Raw genomic sequence first — 18,467 nt, forward strand, 5'->3', positions numbered from 1 at the left:
GGAGTTAAAGAGGGAGAGGGTGGAGAGGTAATTTTCTAAATGGAAAGGGTAGCAGCGTGATTTATTGACGATATGACAGCTGTAATATGACTATTACACCAGTAGAGACACAGAGAGGGACAGAACGGGAGGGGGAGTGAGAGAAAAAGAGGTAGAGAGGGACAGAGATACTGTAGATAGAAGGCACATGCGAGAAGTGCAGAGAGTGGGTCTCTTTAGGTAAATTAGTTTCTGAATTTTACTACCTGCCCATTCTCCGTGACAGAAGTAGATAGCTGACAATACAGCTGTTTAAAAGGGCTGTTAAATTACAGTCACACACACTCACACTCACACACAGGCACACACGCACGTGCGCACACACACAAGGTATTCACCTGTTTATCGGGAAAAAAGAACCACAATCTTTTCATTCTCAGCACAACCTGTTTATATTCAGAAGTACCAAACAACCTGGGTCATTATGTGACCATATGGAGAAACATTTAATGTTTCTCCATATGGTCACATCACAATATTATAACACTGTATATATTTTAATTGCATGGTTTCTATCTTTGTTCTCAGCGGAGTGTGGTTCCTCAGTTATAAACAATGAAGGGATCCTTCTCTCACCAAACTACCCGATGAACTATGACAACAACCACGAATGCATCTATAGCATCCAGGTAATAAATCAGTGTTTTTTCAGAATAAAAGCAAAAGGTTTTATGAAAAAGTAAAAAGTCATCATTTCATTATCTTTGCTTGCCATTAAATCTGATTTGGATTTGATGTGGACTTCAGGTGCAGGCTGGGAAAGGCATCAACATCTCTGCTAGAACCTTTCATCTCGCCCAAGGGGATATACTGAAGGTAAACACACAACACACACATTGATACTTCTGTCATTCTCCTTGTTTGGTTTTTGTGTCAGTAATGATCTGCGTCATCATGAGCTCATTGTGCTGTTGTGTTTTTTTTTTGTTTGTTTTTTTACAGATTTATGATGGCAAAGACAACGCAGCCCATGTTCTTGGAGCCTTCACAGGATCATCTATGTTGGGTCTAACACTAATTTCCACATCAAACCATCTCTGGCTGGAATTTTACAGTGATGCAGAAAGTACAGGAGAAGGATTCAAACTGGTGTATTCCAGTAAGTTAACACAAAATATAGTTAAAGTTTATACACTTTTGTACATTTACATGTTGTTAAAGTACTTCCATTTAGGATATCTTAAAGAAATAGTTACAATTTTGAATATGAATCTGATCTTAAATTCAATATGTGTAATAAAAACAAATCTTTTCCGCCATCTTTTCTAGAAAAAAATGTTGTGCTCAAACATAAATAAGCTCCATGATGGAGAAATAACACCATGTGAAGTGCATAGACAGATGTATGATGCATATAGAACACAAGTAGCTCATTATAATGTCTAATGATGGCAGTGTAAAATGAAATTAACACATGCTGTGATTTGGTAGGTGGACCAGTCAGGCACTAGCTTGTAGACTGCACCATATGTTGTACAAAGTGTGGTGGGTGATGAAGGTAAAGCCAAACTGGTAAATATTCATATGGGTGATTATGACCCAGCTCTCGTGGGAGGGTGGTTCTTCACATCGACTAAATTATTATTTAGAATTAATTATTATAAAGACCTGGCACATCCTGAAGAGGATGAGCATACTGTACATGACTTGAAGCTTTATGCTGTTGGTGGAAAAAGACTAAAACTAGTCAGTATAAGAATCATACTCATTCAGCAATCAAATGGCACATATTCTACACTAATTCCCGACAAATGTAACATACTTTGTTTAATCTATTTAACTCTAAATGGTGCTAATTTGTGAAACCATTAATTAACTGATTAAGAACTGATTAATAGGAGCACTTTAAAGAAACATGTCAAGTTTGATTAACAAAGCTCTGAGAGAGCTCTGGTTTAAGCGGAAGATGGGGCATTAAAAGGTGCACTGTGATGTTTGTGCATTGGTCAGTGTCCTTTTAGATGTATGACTTGAATGAAACAATCTAAGTGTTTAAATAAAAAGTCCTACAGGATCATTATCATGGTGCTTTGAAGTTGTATTGTCTGGATACAAAATGTGCATCACCCACTTCCTTCTCTGCAACTCGACTTTTTCATCCTGATGCACATAAAAGGTTCTCTGCACTAACAAACAAGTAACACTGAGCAATTTGCGTTTGTTTAATATGTTATGGGTTTTATATATATGTCAAGCACGCAGAGAACAATTTGAGATGGGCAAACATTCACACTGTATGTCAGGGTGATGGCAAACGTGTTCAGACTGTAGAGTGGTAAAAGTACAGCTTTGCAAATGGCCATTTTAAGGATTTAGACATGCACCCACTGCAGTCTTCCAGGAGATGACTCAAATCCTGGCACGCCTCGTCTTCCAGGTAATACCGAAGATCAAATCCTGGTTAAAGTCTTATAAGGATAAGCTATTTATATACCTCTTCATATCCTGCTCTTCAGAATTGTGCACATGAATAAACAGAATAATCAGAATATTACCATGGAAACTGAGCTTAAAGAGACTGTGAAAAACAACTTAAATTGGATAAGATGTATACATGCAACAGTATCACTCCTAATATAAGTATGTTTTGTATATATTTTTGTTTTTTTTTATTAAATCAGGATGCTAGCTTAACAGGATCTGTGATATCAGCAAGCTCATAAACAGAATACTAAAGTGTGCCAGATATTAAGGGAATATTGCTGTGCATCTAAATAACACTAATTCTGTTTTCTCCAGTGGGTGCTAGATGTCCCTAAGCGACTATTTTGAAAAGTACACACTTTAAAGATCTTTCTCTTTCTTTTTATTTCCAGGTTTTGAATTGTCTCACTGTGAAGACCCAGGTGTGCCTCAGTTTGGCTTCAAGGTCAACGACCAAGGCCATTTCTCCGGGAGCAGCATCACATACAGATGTGAGCCTGGATACACTCTGCATGGGGCTTCCACACTGAAGTGTATGACGGGAGAGAGGAGAGCCTGGGATAACCCTCTGCCCTCTTGTATCGGTATGTCTCTTGCTATTAAGTAGCCATTTACACTTTGAAAAGAGGTTTTGCTGAAAATATACACAGATGTTTACACCTGTAAATATAGATGCAGATTTAACTAATATAACATTGACTTAAACTCTTCAATAGGTTTTATATAGGTCGTCCACATCACTTTTGACTACAGGCATTACGTCATTGGAATCATTTTTTGAAACAGATGCTTTTAATATTTGCACATTGAAAAAATCACGAAAAAAATCTCATACCGTGAATGAATATCAACATAATTAGATTCTTTTTCTCCTTAGAGTGTTTTTTTTCTTACATAATTGATTAGAGTTTTTAAGTAGCAGGAAACATTGGTGTAGTAGAAGCTTTACAATACACTACAGACTTTATGCAAACTCTGCTTACATGACATTCATTCAGTAATCTGGAAAGAAAACAGATGGAAGCAAATTTCCTGTGAAATCACTCTTGCCATTTGTTGTGATTTCTCACACTACACTAGTTTTAAAGTCTCAATGAAAAGTCTGTTTGTTTCAGGAGACTTCACCACCTGGACTCTCAGTGCCCAAATGACCCATTCCTTTTCCTTCAGGGGGGCATTTGCTCTCTGATCTTAGAGACTGCCCTCATTTGCCCAATGCTCTGCTATGTGCTAAAACATACCCAAACACTTACAAACACACACAGTTCATCTTACAGTATGTGTACCGTTGCTCATTTATAACTAGGGAATAATATTTTATCGGCCAAAGCTTGGATGTAATAATTTAATTGGCCGATATATCGGCTATCAGAATTTTCTATTTCTTAATATCGACATCGGCATCAGCCACAAAAAATCCATATCGGTCCGGCCCCATTTATAACCTCCACTTATGTTCCTTCTTACTCTCTAAAGGGATAAATGGCAAACCTGTTTGCTAGAACTGCTTCATAAACACATTTTAATCAATTTGGTTTTGCTACAGACTGGTAATATCAAAACATGTGCCATTTTAGGGAAACAATACAATCTACTGGGAAGTAGCTCCCCTTTGAGTATTGACATATTTCTAAATATTCCATTATAACATCATTGCCTTTCTAATTCATTTTTCAGGGCGTCATACTGATGGGAAATCATATCAACACCACATTCCCAAATATTGATGTCAACAAGTCAATAACGGTCTTTTACTGGCAGTGCAATTTCTGGCCTCCAGAACTTACACACAAACACACGCACACACACACAGACATGCTAACACATCCATCAGTGAATTAGTTTGTAGTGCCTGAAATGCTTTGATCTGTATGTTATTTTAAGCTCATTTGGAGAAAAATTCATTTCCTCCAAGTAGGTATTTGGTTGAATAATGATTACATTCTCTAATTAAACCCAAACAAATGCTAAGCCTGTGCCGAGTGACACACAAAATGGCTGCTGCAGCTGTGCCCCAGATGGGGGCCATAAGCATAACAGCAAGCCCAGTGTTTTAAGCACCTTTCTTCCTTCATTGCTGCCTCTGAACTTCCTGATTTTGGATTCAGCTTAATAAGTCTCTTTCCCTCTCACTATCAATAATGAAAGACTCATAAAACCACTGGCTGATATTCTCTGACTTTATATTTTAGCAGTGACACACTATGACCTCAGCTAACCTCCAGTCTTAATATTATATTGCCTCTTATTATTACTTGTAGTGTTTCCTCTTTACCCCCTTTGGTTCCTGACTTTCTCCTTTGCCTCTTCTCCTTTCTCTTTTCCACATCCCAACTCTTCATATTGCTCCTATTACTGGAGATAATATATTTCAGTGATGAAGGGAGGAGAGCCTGGGGAGGGACGAACATGGGGAGGGAAGAGAGGCAGAGAGGGGAGGAAGATTGTGAAAATATATAACCAAGAGAGACAAAGAGAGAAAGGGGGGGATTATTTTCTGTTATATAATGTGTGGCGACTTCTTTAGGGAGAATGCAGCATCAGCACTTTGCCTCGTCTTCCTCCTCTTCTCTTTTCTGTGAGTGAAAAACACGGAGGGACATGGAGGGAGAGAGTTCTTGTCCTTCCAAATCCATTTGTCTCTGTGTGGTGATCGTTGAATCACTGCCCAGTGGCTACTGAGGTGAACCTAGTGGATCTGATTACCTTGATAAACAATTGCCACGGACTGATAAATGGCTGACTTGTCATAGTTCACATGCTACACACCTAAATCCACACATACACACTTTTCAATGCTCATTGGTTGGTAAACTGGCACAGTTGTGCTAATCAGACGGATGGAGACGTACTATAGAACCGGGTTTGTGTGTTTGATACAGTTTGTAATGTCTTTTATCTCTGTGCTGTGCTACTTGCAGCGGAGTGCGGAGGTCGTTTTAAGGGTGAGTCATCAGGGAGGATTCTTTCTCCTGGATACCCGTTCCCCTATGACAATAATCTGCGCTGCACCTGGACCATTGAGGTGGACTCAGGAAATATTGTGAGGTAAAGTGGAGTATGAACATTAAAATACAGTGTCTTCATTAAAAAGTGAAATTGAACATTAATTTATTTGAGTTGGAGTCTTAAAGCTATGTGACGATGTAAAATTGACAATGCATTTTTTAATATGATAGGCATATTGTAAGCAATGGTTACGTTCTCCTTAAAAAATGAAAGTAAAGGGAGTCATAGTCTGTCTTCAGCTGTTTGTCCTCTATAACAAAGACTGTTTTGACACACACAGCAGGCATTTAAACAGGGTCATGTTTATATTGTTTGTGATCTTTTATTTTTTTATTTTTCTTGTCAATTGCAGTCTTCAGTTCTTGGCCTTTGACACAGAAGCCAGCCACGACATGCTGAAGGTCTGGGACGGACCACCTGAAAATGAGATGTCTTTGTCAGAGCTCAGTGGGTCTCTGCTTCCTGAGGGAATTCACTCCACGCTGAATACTGTCACTGTTCAGTTTGAGACTGATTTCTACATCAGCAAGTCAGGATTTGCCATTCAGTTTTCCAGTAAGTGATGTCAATAACTCAAGGACTAAGTATTCTGAATATGAGAGATTGTGGTCATTTTATTATTTTTGCTCTGAAGTTCCCTGTGTCATGTAAAAAAAAAAAAAAAAAAAAAGGTATAAAGCTGGACCAGCTTTTCAGATCGAGAATTTTGTTTGTTTCTCAGTGAGTCTGAATATGTTTCTTTCTAGTGAATGTTCATTTGCCAAAGATTTTACACATTGTTGTGAATATCAACAACATAAACAAAATCCAAATCTCCACAATGGTTTTACTTGAAAATCTCACTTGACCAGTCATAACTGATGTTGGCTGATATTTGATAATACACGATAGTAAACATTTACTTTAATTAGCACTGATTACATGAGTTAATGCATTAGTTCAATAACTATCCAGTGTGGCTGATTTATATTATTCCTCTCCCCTGTCTCCTCTATTCCCTCTTCTTCCGTCCTGTCCTCTATCTCCCTCTCCCTCTCTGCCCAGGCTCAGTAGCAACAGCCTGCAGAGACCCAGGTGTACCGATGAATGGCAGTCGAAGTGGAGATGGCCGAGAGCCGGGGGATTCAGTGTCCTTTCAGTGTGACCCGGGTTACGAGCTCCAGGGAGATGACAAAATCACCTGTATACAAGTGGATAACAGATACTACTGGCAGCCCAGCCCGCCTGTCTGCATAGGTGAAAAGTCCAGCTTCTATGTGTTTATAGTGACATACAATATATAACACACAATATATATTCTGAATATACAGCTGAGTTGTTTAGGGTTCATCACCTTGCTCAATGACACATCTGTATTTCAATTGTTAGGGGGACTGTATAAAAAAGATAATGTTAAATGGTTTGAACTTCCTACTTAAAGCAGAAGTAAGCGATCCGGTCGTTTTGGCTAATGCTGCGTTCCAGGCAGGCTTTTGAAATCGTAAATTACAGCTTCAAGTCACAACTTACGACTTTGTAGCGTTCCAGGCAACCCACTCGTGTTTTTCCGACCTGTTTTACCTGTGAAAGTCACTATAACGGTCACTCGTAACTTCCGACCCGTGAAGTCGTACCAGATCGAACTGGTACGACTTCACAGGTCGGAAAAACACGAGTTACGAGTTACCTTGAACGCACCATAACGTCCTGTCAGCCGATGGAGTTAGCAGCCCCCGCCCTCGTCATGGATCTATTGGTCCTCGTCCCTACATCACCACATTCACGCGCATCCCTTGGCTGCACACACAGCCCTGCATGCCGTTCTCTCTCCTCATTGGATAAAACTTGTAGGATACAAGAAAAGTTTTCTCCTCGGCTCAGAGCAGAGCAGAGTGACTGACAGACCCGTGTTTCGGTCCAAACACTCTATGTAAGTGATTGCTGTCGGAAGATATAACTATTTAAGACTTATATTAACACAAAAATATTGCTTACTTCTGCTTTAATACATACAGCATACTACTATTTCATTATCCTACCCAACTCCCTGCATACTACTGTACTAGTGCCTTTGAATGAGAATTGTGTTACTTAGATTCCCCTGTAAAATGAAATTAAAAAAAAAACATTGTGCTGAGTGAATTGAAATATTTTTTTCATCCTGCATGGTTTCGCTTGAGAGAATATTTAAATTTTATGATATTTTAAGACTTATCTTTGCTTGTGTTCCCATGATAGCTCCTTGTGGAGGAAACCTAACAGGCTCCAATGGATTTATTCTCTCTCCTAACTACCCTCATCCCTACCCTCACTCCAAGGACTGCGATTGGCTCATTGCTGTCAACTCTGACTATGTCTTGTCCCTGGCCTTCATCAGGTAACTCTACATGTCAGCTGAAGCTTTAACATCAAAGCCTGTGTTAATCTTAAACTGGTTCACTGAGCACAAATGTTCTTTTATATCACTGTTTGTTGTCTTTCTTAACCAAGTCCATTATGAAATGTACAAAGAAAATGGACTGAAGACAATTGGGCAAGTGGTAATTTTGACCCTGTAACACAAGAGTAAACAAGGAAAATTATAGAACCATGAAAATCAAGCCTGCCTTCTGGTATCTTTTTGATGCTCTGAGCCTCAGAGGCTAAAAAAACATAATACTCAGATAATTAGGGTACTTGTAAATGCCATGCTTCTTTTTGTCCACCCTGCAACATACTGCATGTTGGAAATGCTCTGATTTCTTATATAAATGAAAAAAAAACCACTCTCCAAACAGCCATGTTCCTGGTGATTATATTAAATGTCAGAACTGGCTCTATTTTGTACTTCTGTTCACACCATCTTTTTCCCTCCTCTTTTCTCTAGTTTCAACATTGAGCCAAACTACGATTTCCTGTATATCTACGATGGTCCAGATAGCAACAGTCCTCTCATTGGTAGCTTCCAGGACAGCAAACTCCCAGAGAGGATTGAGAGTAGCTCAAATACCATGCATTTAGCATTTCGCAGTGATGGATCTGTTTCTTACACTGGTTTCCACCTGGAATACAAAGGTAAAATATTCTATCAATAGCAGCAATTCCCTTATATAAAATCAATACTAATTGAGTAGCTTGTAAAATAAATGAAACTACAGACTACAAAACGTTTTAACAGGGGGGCTTTTTACTAACACATGCATGGTTCAGTGCAGTGTGGTCAGTAAATGCATCAAAAATATGATCCTGATTATAAAACTTTATGCAGCACCCCATCATTTATTCTACATTAAGTATTTAATGGATTATATTTTGAATGAGAACACCTGGAAATTTACTGAACACATGTATGTCTGATGTTTCTGATGGAAAATAAATACTCATTCCAGCTGGCACAGTTTTTATAGTCACTTTGTAACTGTCAGTTATTGGAAAATCATAGTAATATACAGTGTTTGATGTAATTGCATCAGGGACCGTTTCCTGTCCTGTTTGTTTTTCATATCTAAGGTAACATGGGAATTAACTCTTTTAGGTTTTCATAGTGAATGTGACAGTGTGTTTCAGATCACTCCCAAGATGACACAGTGTGTTTAGAAATATTAAATTTTCACTTTACACAAAGAGGACAACCACATTACTCCTTCACGCTCAGTAAACATGTACATGCAGTAAAGTCTCCCACACTAATGACAGTGTTCATCATGCTGAATATAAGATGAAAAGGAAGGATTCCCCTCCCTGCAAAGTCCCCACTGAATTGATGTCTGTTGCAATAGTCCGTATGAGAGATGAGTTTGATTCACATGCACAAAAGAATCATCACTATCTTCAGGTGGACTCAGGAATTAACTTTTAAGTTGATACAGGGTGGCTGCTAATCTTTTGGGAAGTGAGCCAAAGCCATAATTTACAAGGTTCATGTACCATACTAAAGCCAGGGGATGAAGTTATCCTTCTTGCTCCATCTCTGGCAAAGACAGCTAAGTCAAACAGACTATTAAAAAGGCCAACGGAGTGCCTGCCTTATTTGATTATGGCTTGGGACGTAGTTATTATTAATTTTACTTGGTTTTGAATTTGATTATTCATGTGTGCCTGTCTCTTGTTCTTTGCTTCATCCTCTCTCTCGCTCACTCACTCGTTCTCTTTGTTTCTGTCTAGCTAAACTGAGGGAATCGTGTTTCGACCCAGGTGTGGTTCTGAATGGGACCAGGCTGGGATCTGATTATAAGCTGGGCTCTACTGTCACCTTCTACTGTGAAGCAGGATATGTTTTGCAGGTACAAACAGATGGATGAATGGGTGAAGGAAAGGTTGGTTGGTGAAATGGGGTTTTTGGTTGGTTTGTTGAAAGAGTAGTTGATTGCTTCATTGTGGAAGGTTGGTTGTTGAGGATTTTCTTTAAAGTTTAATGTATTTCCTTTAGGGATATTCTACCCTAACCTGCAGTATGGGAGATGATGGCCGACCTGGGTGGAACAGGGCATTGCCTAGCTGTCAAGGTAACACGCACTAAATAAAACAACACAAAATCTGTGTGTTATGTTGCTGTGTATGTATTTTATGCCTCACATGTGTATGTTATTTCTGCAGCACCCTGTGGAAGTCGTTCTACAGGAACAGAAGGGACTGTTTTATCTCCTAATTTCCCCAGAAACTACACCTCCAGTCAGACGTGTGTCTACTCTATATCTGTACCTAGAGAGTTTGGTAAGTTCATTCATTCATACAAAGCTTCACACAGTTTCACATTTCATTGAACCAAGAAGTAGTCATTTCTGTGTAAAATAAATGTATTTTTTATTTTAGAAAAAGGAATCAAAGGCAAGTGCATAGCGCTCCGTAAAAGTCAGAAATGAAACCTGTGATCACAGTTTTCTTTGACATGAATTATCTTATTGTTCTTTTGCTCAGTGAAAGAAAGTGACATTAAAACTTGTATTACTTTTAATGGGGACACCATGGAACCCCCAGAAGGACACTGGTCTTTAAACTGACAGGAGAAGCTAGTACAGATATTGTGATGATCAAAAAACCCTCTCTGGCTATATATTTTAATGCAGGTCAGGGTTTCATCATTGAGATGACATTTAAAGATGAGGCTAGATTTATCTTCCCATGTGTGATCAGTGGTCTTTAAGCCACCCATAACCACCACATTATGAAGATATGAATATTGTAAAAGATTCTTCACATCAACTGAGCCTGTGCTGGGAATCTGGGGTCATTTGAGAAAAGGAAAGGGTCCTGAATATTTGATATCAGTATAACATTGTTAAAATTAACTACAGTCATATTAAATGTCCTTCAAAATGTGTTGTATACCGAGCTAAATTTACAGTTTAATCTGATGTACATTAGATTTGCATTGTTATCAGTGCAAACACAATCAATACGGAGTGAAACATTTAACCCCTCTCTTGACCTTAGAAATAGTGGTTTGGTGAAACAATCCCATTGGAGATCCACACTTAATAGCCTTTTCTGGATCTTTGAACTATATCGTATGTCTTCATATGACATAGCAATTGGGAGTTTGCTCAGTGGTAATGGAGATCGATTGGTGGACATAGAAGCTCGGAGCTGTTAAGAGATCATAGTAGTTGAAAGACTCAGTTGTTATTTTTGACCTTGGAAATAGTTTGACATTGTTTCATTAGAAAATATGGTTGGAGGTAGGGTTATCAATGTCATTTCATTTTCAAGATAACATTCGTGCCCCCAATCACAGTAGTACATATTGACATCTAAATTATTGATTTACTCATTGGGTCTGACTTTATTTCACAACATGGAGCTTTTATCAGTAATTGGTGGATATAATGTTCAATTATGCCCTGTGGTAATATGAATAAATCGCATCTTTCCCCAAGGCTGTTGATGGTTGCTGTCTCATTATATTTGCATAGCAACTTTTGGAGTGTCAGCTCCGTGTAGACGTTTTGACTGAAGGGAGCTAACATTTGTTGGCCTACATATTGTATAAGGCACACAGACGGGCTCCATGAACCTCCCACACAGGGTAAAAGACAGATTGTTTTGTTAAGTTGCGGTGCCGGAGCTTTTACAACATGCCCAGTTTTTTTTTTTTAAGCAGCCGTCAATCTCATAAAAAAGTAATACATCTATAACTCGTCTTCTTACAACAATCAAAGGTTACGGGCTCAATGATGCAGTAACTATGCTATCAAAACCGTCTGATGATCAGAGAAGCTGAAACAAATGATTGATGTATCACCGTTCATACAGATGACGCCGTCGGTTTCAACACCAGGTGGGGAAAACCCTTGGCATTTATCCCTGTGGAGATACCACACCTCCTGTTGAATGAGGACATAGCTGAGGACACCCACTCAGGCAGCTCATCAGGAGGCATGGCAGCTCCACAGGGATCGATGCCCAGGTTTTCTCCATCTGATGTCAAGAGCCGACAAAGCCTTTCAAATGAGCGGTGAAACATTTTCAGTCATTTGATAGCAAGTTCAGTCGACTGATTCAAACTTTGCTGTGATCACTTATCTCTGTGTGTCTCTGTGTGCGTGTGGACATGTGGCTTTGTTTTGTGGCGACTTTGTGGCGGTGGTCAATCCTCCATGATACCCTGACAGTGTATAAACTACTTCTCATGTGCTTTATGAATCTGTGTGTGAATGTTGGTGCATGTGTGTCTTCATGCCTGAAGTCTGTGCTGCTCTGAACAGATTTCAGCTGTGATGTCTTCCACCTTGCTCAGCAGTATGTCGATAATACAGCAGAGAATGATGGAAACCTTAATCACTCTGATTTCCTTAAAATCTATACACAGAGGGAGCTTTTAAGGATTTCTGCTGACTGGCAGAATCTTGTCATTCTTTATGTCCACTAAACACCCTGCTGTTATACACATCCTTATGTACAACCATGACAGGGCTATAAGATATATATATGCAAGAGGTTAGATTCATCCACCTTATAGGCCTAACCTCCTTTTTGATCATTTGTTTTTTTAATGTCAGATTCTCTTCTACACCTGCAGGGACAATGCCAATTGAAAATCCAGTGTTTTATTTCTGTTCTCCATTGCTTGGCATTATTTTAATACAAAACAAGGTTTCACATGAAAGCAGACTGGGTATTGTTTGTGAGTCAGAGGAGTGCGTTTGCAAAATGCAGGTCATGCTTTAGAAGAACTCCACAAGAGAGAACCAGCCTTGTACAAAACGACCAGTGACCTTCTTTTAGCATAATATCCTCGGCAAATATACAGATTTGATGTTTTACAGCTCAGCCTTTGGGGCCACAGAGAGAGATGTTTGAAGTCCAGTAGAGAATACAGAAAAACATATTGCCTTACTGGCATAAGTAAACTAAAGTAAGTTTTTGCAGAGACCAGCATTTCACACTAGCAGCTGAGCAGTGATACACCAACTGAAGTGGTTGGGGTAGGGGGGTATGCTGGACTTGCACAATGAAAATAAGGTGATTTTGATTTAGATTATTTAGTGTCCTGATGTGTAATTTGTGCCAGTAGTTGGCTTCAAATAGAGGCTGACACTGCAGCTTAATAACATTTAAATTGGGTATTACAGGTTAATTTTATCATTGGAAGGTCAGGTGCAGACAGTGGCATGGAATAATAATTTGTCACCTTTGAGTGTAGCTAACTCATCTCTTTATCTGTCCTTTTTCTCATTTTTATCCCCAGTCCTCTTTGGTCAGTTTGTGTTGTTCCAGACATCACTCAATGATGTGGTGGAGATCTACGATGGACCCACTCAACAAAACACACTACTGTCTTCTCTTTCTGGGTCCCACTCTGGTAAGGATGAGTGGCTGAAAGGAATGAGAAATGGAGAGAGGGATTATTTGACAGGCCTCACGGTATCTCCAACTTTTATAACTCTGTCTCATTCTGACTAGGTGAGTCTCTCCCTCTGAGTTCGGGAAACCAGATCACCATCAAGTTTACCACAGTTGGACCAGAAACTGCTAAGGGATTCCACTTCGTCTACCAAGGTCAGAAAATAAGTTTAAGACTTTTTACACCTCAGGGTTTGCAGAACAGGCTTGTATACTTCGTATTGAATTTTCCCATACTGCATTAGCAGTGAGGGGTTGTGTGTGGTGAAGTAGTTTGGCCCCTTACGTCTGAGGGCTGTGGGACGTCCAGCCTCTGGGCCGCTTTTGGCCCTCAAGACAATTTGATCCGACCCTGGAGGCAATTCATAAATACAGAATTGTTCCAAAGTGTCAGCTCATCTTAAAGAACCGTCACAGAGGGGATTACTGATACGGCACGGCATATCGAAAAAGCACTGAAATACAATTTCCAGTTTTTCTCTCTGGCCGCAAATGAAACAACAAATATAACAAATACTGTCCAACTAGCTGTGTGCGTGGGATTACTGCTGAGTTTGATACAAGGGGGGAATTGCTGTCTTTGCAAGCCAAGTATGGAGCATTAGAGAGGTTAGTGTGATATATGTGTTCAATAATTTAGTATTGGCCATGGAGGATGTTATAAAAATTGAAATGGCCCTTGATAGGAAAAGGGTTCCCCACCCTTGGCTTTCCAGTGCTGTATAGTATAATGAGTTATCTCTTGTTTTGTACATGGCCATCTGTATAAAATGCAACAGATTAATTTTTATTTTCTATGCATTTAACGAGAAAATCGATGTTGAGAGTCTTATTCAGTGTCCTGGTCAAGATAGGCAACAACATTAACAGTACATTTGGCATTCCTATTGATATTAACACTTTTAATGGTTGTGTAATCTACCTTTTTTTTCAGCTGTACCCAGGACTAGCTCCACCCAGTGCAGCTCAGTCCCCGAGCCACGGTTTGGGAAACGTCTCGGTAATGACTTTGCAGTCGGATCCTTGGTGCAGTTTGAGTGCAACCCCGGTTACATCCTGCACGGCTCTACTGCCATTCGGTGTGAGACTGTCCCAGACAATCTGGCACAGTGGAATGACACACTACCAACATGTATAGGTAAACATAAACACAGGACAGACATTTTCTTTGTTCCAGATGCAGTAACATTATGAGATGAATATTTAACCCCACCTGACAACGGCAAATACATTTATAAGATATTAAAGCCAAATCACACGTTTGCAGACATTTCAATCTGGCTAGACCCTTAACATACGCATGCCAAAGCTGTCACACAGGATTTAAGCTCTTTGGACCCCTCTCCCTCACTGGGCCCCCACCCCTTCTCTTTTTTTCCTGTTACCTGCAGACAAAGTGTTATTTCAACCTCTAATTCCCCCTCCTTTCTCTTCTCTTCCGTTCCGTGTGTCAACACTCTGCTGTCTCACAGTTCCCTGTGGGGGTGTGTTGACCTCTCGCCGTGGCACAATCCTGTCACCTGGCTATCCAGAGCCATACGACAACAACCAGAACTGTGTGTGGAAGGTCTCCGTTCCAGAAGGGGCTGGGATACAGGTAATATCTGTCACACAATGTTTCTTGGCTGACGTATGTAACATTGGTTTAAAAGCTGATCTGGGGGATGTCAGGGAAGATAAGATATTATTAGAACAATGAATTGATTGATGTTTTCTGAGAGAAGGTCCGCCCAGAGATAACTAGAAAGGATCTAATCTCAAGATTTCAAGATTTCAAGATACTTTCTTGTCATTGTACTTGTGTGTACAACGAAATTCAAAGTGCACAGTCAGATACGGACTCGTTAAAAAAAAGACAGGAGAATAAAATAAATAAATACTAAAACAATATACATCACTCACACAACATCATTCACTCACTGATCCACACACATTCTGAAGCATCACGCACTCTCAACAGTACCAATGTACCCTATACAGACATTGCATGATATAGCCTAGTAAACAGTAATACAGTACAGTACTAATACATTAAGGTAATAATTCAAATTATGGCTGTAGTGCATTGTTCAGTGTGGTTATGGCTGTGGGGTAGAAACTGTTCTTAAAATGTGTGGTGCGTGTACTGATGGACCTGTATCTTCTGCCTCGTCACCCTCTCCACCTCCTCGCCATCAATGTACAGTGGTGTGTGTGCATCTTTCTTTTTCCGAAAGTCTATTATCACTTCTTTGGTTTTTTTGATGTTCAGTGTGAGGTTATTTTCTTTGCACCACATTGTCAGCCCCAGCACTTCCTCTCTGTAGGCAGACTCATTGTTTTTGCTGATCAACTCCGCCACTGTTGTGTCATCAGCAAATTTGATGATGGCATTGGTGTTATGTATTGGGGTGCAGTCATGTGTGTACAGGGAGTAGAGGAAGGGGCTGAGCACGCAACCTTGTGGGGCACCTGCGCTCAGTGTCAGGGTGGAGGAGTGGTAAGTGCCCATCCTGACTGACTGAGGCCTGTTGGTTAAAAAGTCCACGATCCACAGGCAGATGTTATGCTCTATGCCCAGGTTGTGCATTGTGGGTAAGATGGTGTTAAAGGCGGAGCTGTAATCCACAAACAGCAGCCGTTCATAGGTCCCCGGATGTTCCAGGTGGTGCAGTACAGTGTGAAGTGCAGTGCAGATGGCGTCATCAGTTGACCTGTTGCTCCTATAGGCATACTGATGAGGGTCCAGAGTGGGTGGAAGGCAAGACTTGATGTGATTAAGCACCAGTCTCTCCAGGCACTTCATGATTACAGGCGTCAGTGCCACAGGCCTGTAATCATTCAGCTCAGTCACTGCTGTCTGCTTGGAGACTGGCACGATGGTGGATGTTTTCAGGCACCTGGGGACGGAGCACTGCAATAGAGATGAGTTGAAGATATTTGTAAATACCTCAGCTAGCTCTGCGGCGCAGTCTTTGAGAACACGTCCGGGTGGGTACCCCATCTGGGCCGGCTGCCTTCCAGATGTTGATGCTCTGAAGGGCGTGTCTCACCTCAGCGGTTTGCAAGGTGAGTGGCTGGCTATCAGTGTCTGGAGCTGGAGGGTCAGTTGCTGCTGCTGCCTCCGCTTCAAACCGACTGAAGAAGTGGTTGAGCTGCTGCTGGTTGGGTTATTGTTATGGTTTTGTCTGGTGATTTGCCTCAGACCTTGCCACAGGCACGACGGGGGTCTGAGCTTTCAAAAAGTTGTTCAATTCTCTGCCTGTGCCTGACTTTCGCATCCTTGATGCCCCTCTTTAGGTTTGCTCTGGCCACACTGTACTGTTGTAGGTCCCCTGAGCGGAAGGCAGATCACCAGTCATCCAGGGCTTTTGTCTGGTGAGAGTGTCCATACAGAATTTAATGTAATGACGTAGGGACGAGGACCAATAGATCCGAGGGCGGGGGCTGCTAACTCCATTGGCTGACAAAGAGTTCCGCTCTGTGTACTAACTAGCCGACCCGACTAGCCTCCACCGGGATGGAAGGGTTGAGCCACGTCTCCGTGAGAAGCAAAGCACAACAGTCTCTGATGTTCTTCTGTGTGGCGATGGTGAGTTCCAGCTCCTCAATTTTGTTAGAGTGATCTTACGTTGGAGACGAAGAGGCTTCGTCGGCTTGTGTGGGTTGCGTCCTGATTCGTATCCCAGCCCGACAGCCCCGCTTTTGTTTGCGGTCCCTCCGCCGTCTCCGTCGCCACTCAGCCGGGATACCAATCCCCAGGGGCTCCCGTGGCCTGACGAGCTCCGTCGGGATGTCATGACGCAGGTCCGGGTCAAGAACCCCGCATTCTTGGGTCAGGCCGGCGGATGGTAATCAGATCTTGTCGACTGTACCTTACGTATGCCTGTGTATGCCTGGTACTCAGTCGGAGGAAAACAAGTAGTAAACTAATTAAAGAGTGCCGAGCCGCTGCACGTAGGCTACTGTACGTGCGCCGGCATCTTGCCCTGAGCAACTTTGCGTGCTGCGTTCACTGATTACATTCTCACGGACAAATACAAAGGCCAAGATGCCCCAGATAGAGAATGGAGTCGGCACCTCGCTAATTTTTTCTTAAATTTTGCAATACATCATATTTCAACAAGTTCAGGTTTGTTTTATACCATGTGACTTGATATGCTTGAAGGACTTGATAGGTTTTACTAACTTCTGAGTGTTTCTAAACTGTTTCCATCCTCTTCTTTTTTGTCATCTTTCCCAGATACAAGTTGTGAGTTTTGCCACAGAGCACAACTGGGACTCTCTGGATTTTTATGATGGTGCTGACAACCATGCACCAAGACTGGGCAGTTACTCTGGTAAACTGTTTTTTTTTATTATTATTTGTATAGTGTTACTCAAAATGCTACATATGTCATTGACATTCTGTCAGTGTAGCCTGTCAAATGGAAGTTACTGTAAGATAAGAAGGAAACTTAGAGAGTCAACTAAGTAATATTTCTGCCCTTGTGCAGTTTGCTGCCAGCTCACATTATAGTTATTTTCTCTCAGTAAATCATACAGTTTAGAATTGAATGGGGAACATTTTGAAAGCTATAATTAATTTGATAGCAAGACTGAATAACCAAGAGGGCACCAATGAAGAACGTTCAGCACTTTTTAATCAGAGAAAGTGTGTTACAGCTTATTAGTATTAAAGGACACGTAAAAAAAGAAGGCACCTGCATTCCTTCTTTATGTCACATAATTAAAGGAACTCTGCTGTAATATTATTATACCATTGATGTACATGATGCTCCCCATGTGCCCCCCCCCCCCCCCCCCCCGCGCCACAAGTGCAATTAGAGCTAAACTTGTTCCACTGTGACTCTCCCAGTAGGGCAGAGGTAAACACCCACTGACACCTGCTTGTTTATCTGTGATTCCATGAAAGATATATGAAAAAATGTCTGTTGCATAATTAATTGACTCATTAATGCTCTATTAAATATTAGATAATTATCCTCCTCACCATGATATTTTAAACACATCAAGTCAAAAACAAAACAGTTATTCACATTTTTATATAGATTTTTTGGATTCACTTAACTTTCATAAGAAGAGAAAGTGAATTAGTGGTAATTATGGTATGTTTGATATTTACAACTCATGACAGACAGTAAAACAAACATATGAGAGGTATAAAACCTAATTGCAAATGTTACTTTGAGTTATTACTATAATAAAGTGCAATA

General features: G+C 40.6%; 1 protein-coding gene across 1 annotated transcript in view; it reads left to right on the forward strand.

Annotated features, from left to right (window-relative positions):
- Window positions 1–18,467, forward strand: part of csmd3b (CUB and Sushi multiple domains 3b) — a gene marked incomplete at both ends in the record, with an annotated part of 321,253 nt that overhangs the window by 252,568 nt on the left and 50,218 nt on the right. Inside the window, 17 exons of the mRNA XM_083981903.1 lie at window positions 568–668; window positions 787–855; window positions 982–1,138; window positions 2,856–3,047; window positions 5,385–5,511; window positions 5,825–6,027; window positions 6,517–6,708; window positions 7,690–7,828; window positions 8,318–8,505; window positions 9,595–9,713; window positions 9,860–9,935; window positions 10,027–10,143; window positions 13,118–13,231; window positions 13,333–13,428; window positions 14,207–14,410; window positions 14,745–14,869; window positions 17,495–17,591. Of these exons, the coding sequence (XP_083838029.1) occupies window positions 568–668; window positions 787–855; window positions 982–1,138; window positions 2,856–3,047; window positions 5,385–5,511; window positions 5,825–6,027; window positions 6,517–6,708; window positions 7,690–7,828; window positions 8,318–8,505; window positions 9,595–9,713; window positions 9,860–9,935; window positions 10,027–10,143; window positions 13,118–13,231; window positions 13,333–13,428; window positions 14,207–14,410; window positions 14,745–14,869; window positions 17,495–17,591 (2,316 nt within the window). The remainder of the gene's footprint in view (window positions 1–567; window positions 669–786; window positions 856–981; window positions 1,139–2,855; window positions 3,048–5,384; window positions 5,512–5,824; window positions 6,028–6,516; window positions 6,709–7,689; window positions 7,829–8,317; window positions 8,506–9,594; window positions 9,714–9,859; window positions 9,936–10,026; window positions 10,144–13,117; window positions 13,232–13,332; window positions 13,429–14,206; window positions 14,411–14,744; window positions 14,870–17,494; window positions 17,592–18,467) is intronic.

The sequence above is a fragment of the Trachurus trachurus genome (assembly GCF_905171665.1).
Source record: "Trachurus trachurus genome assembly, chromosome: 11".
Classification (NCBI taxonomy): Eukaryota; Metazoa; Chordata; class Actinopteri; order Carangiformes; family Carangidae; genus Trachurus; species Trachurus trachurus.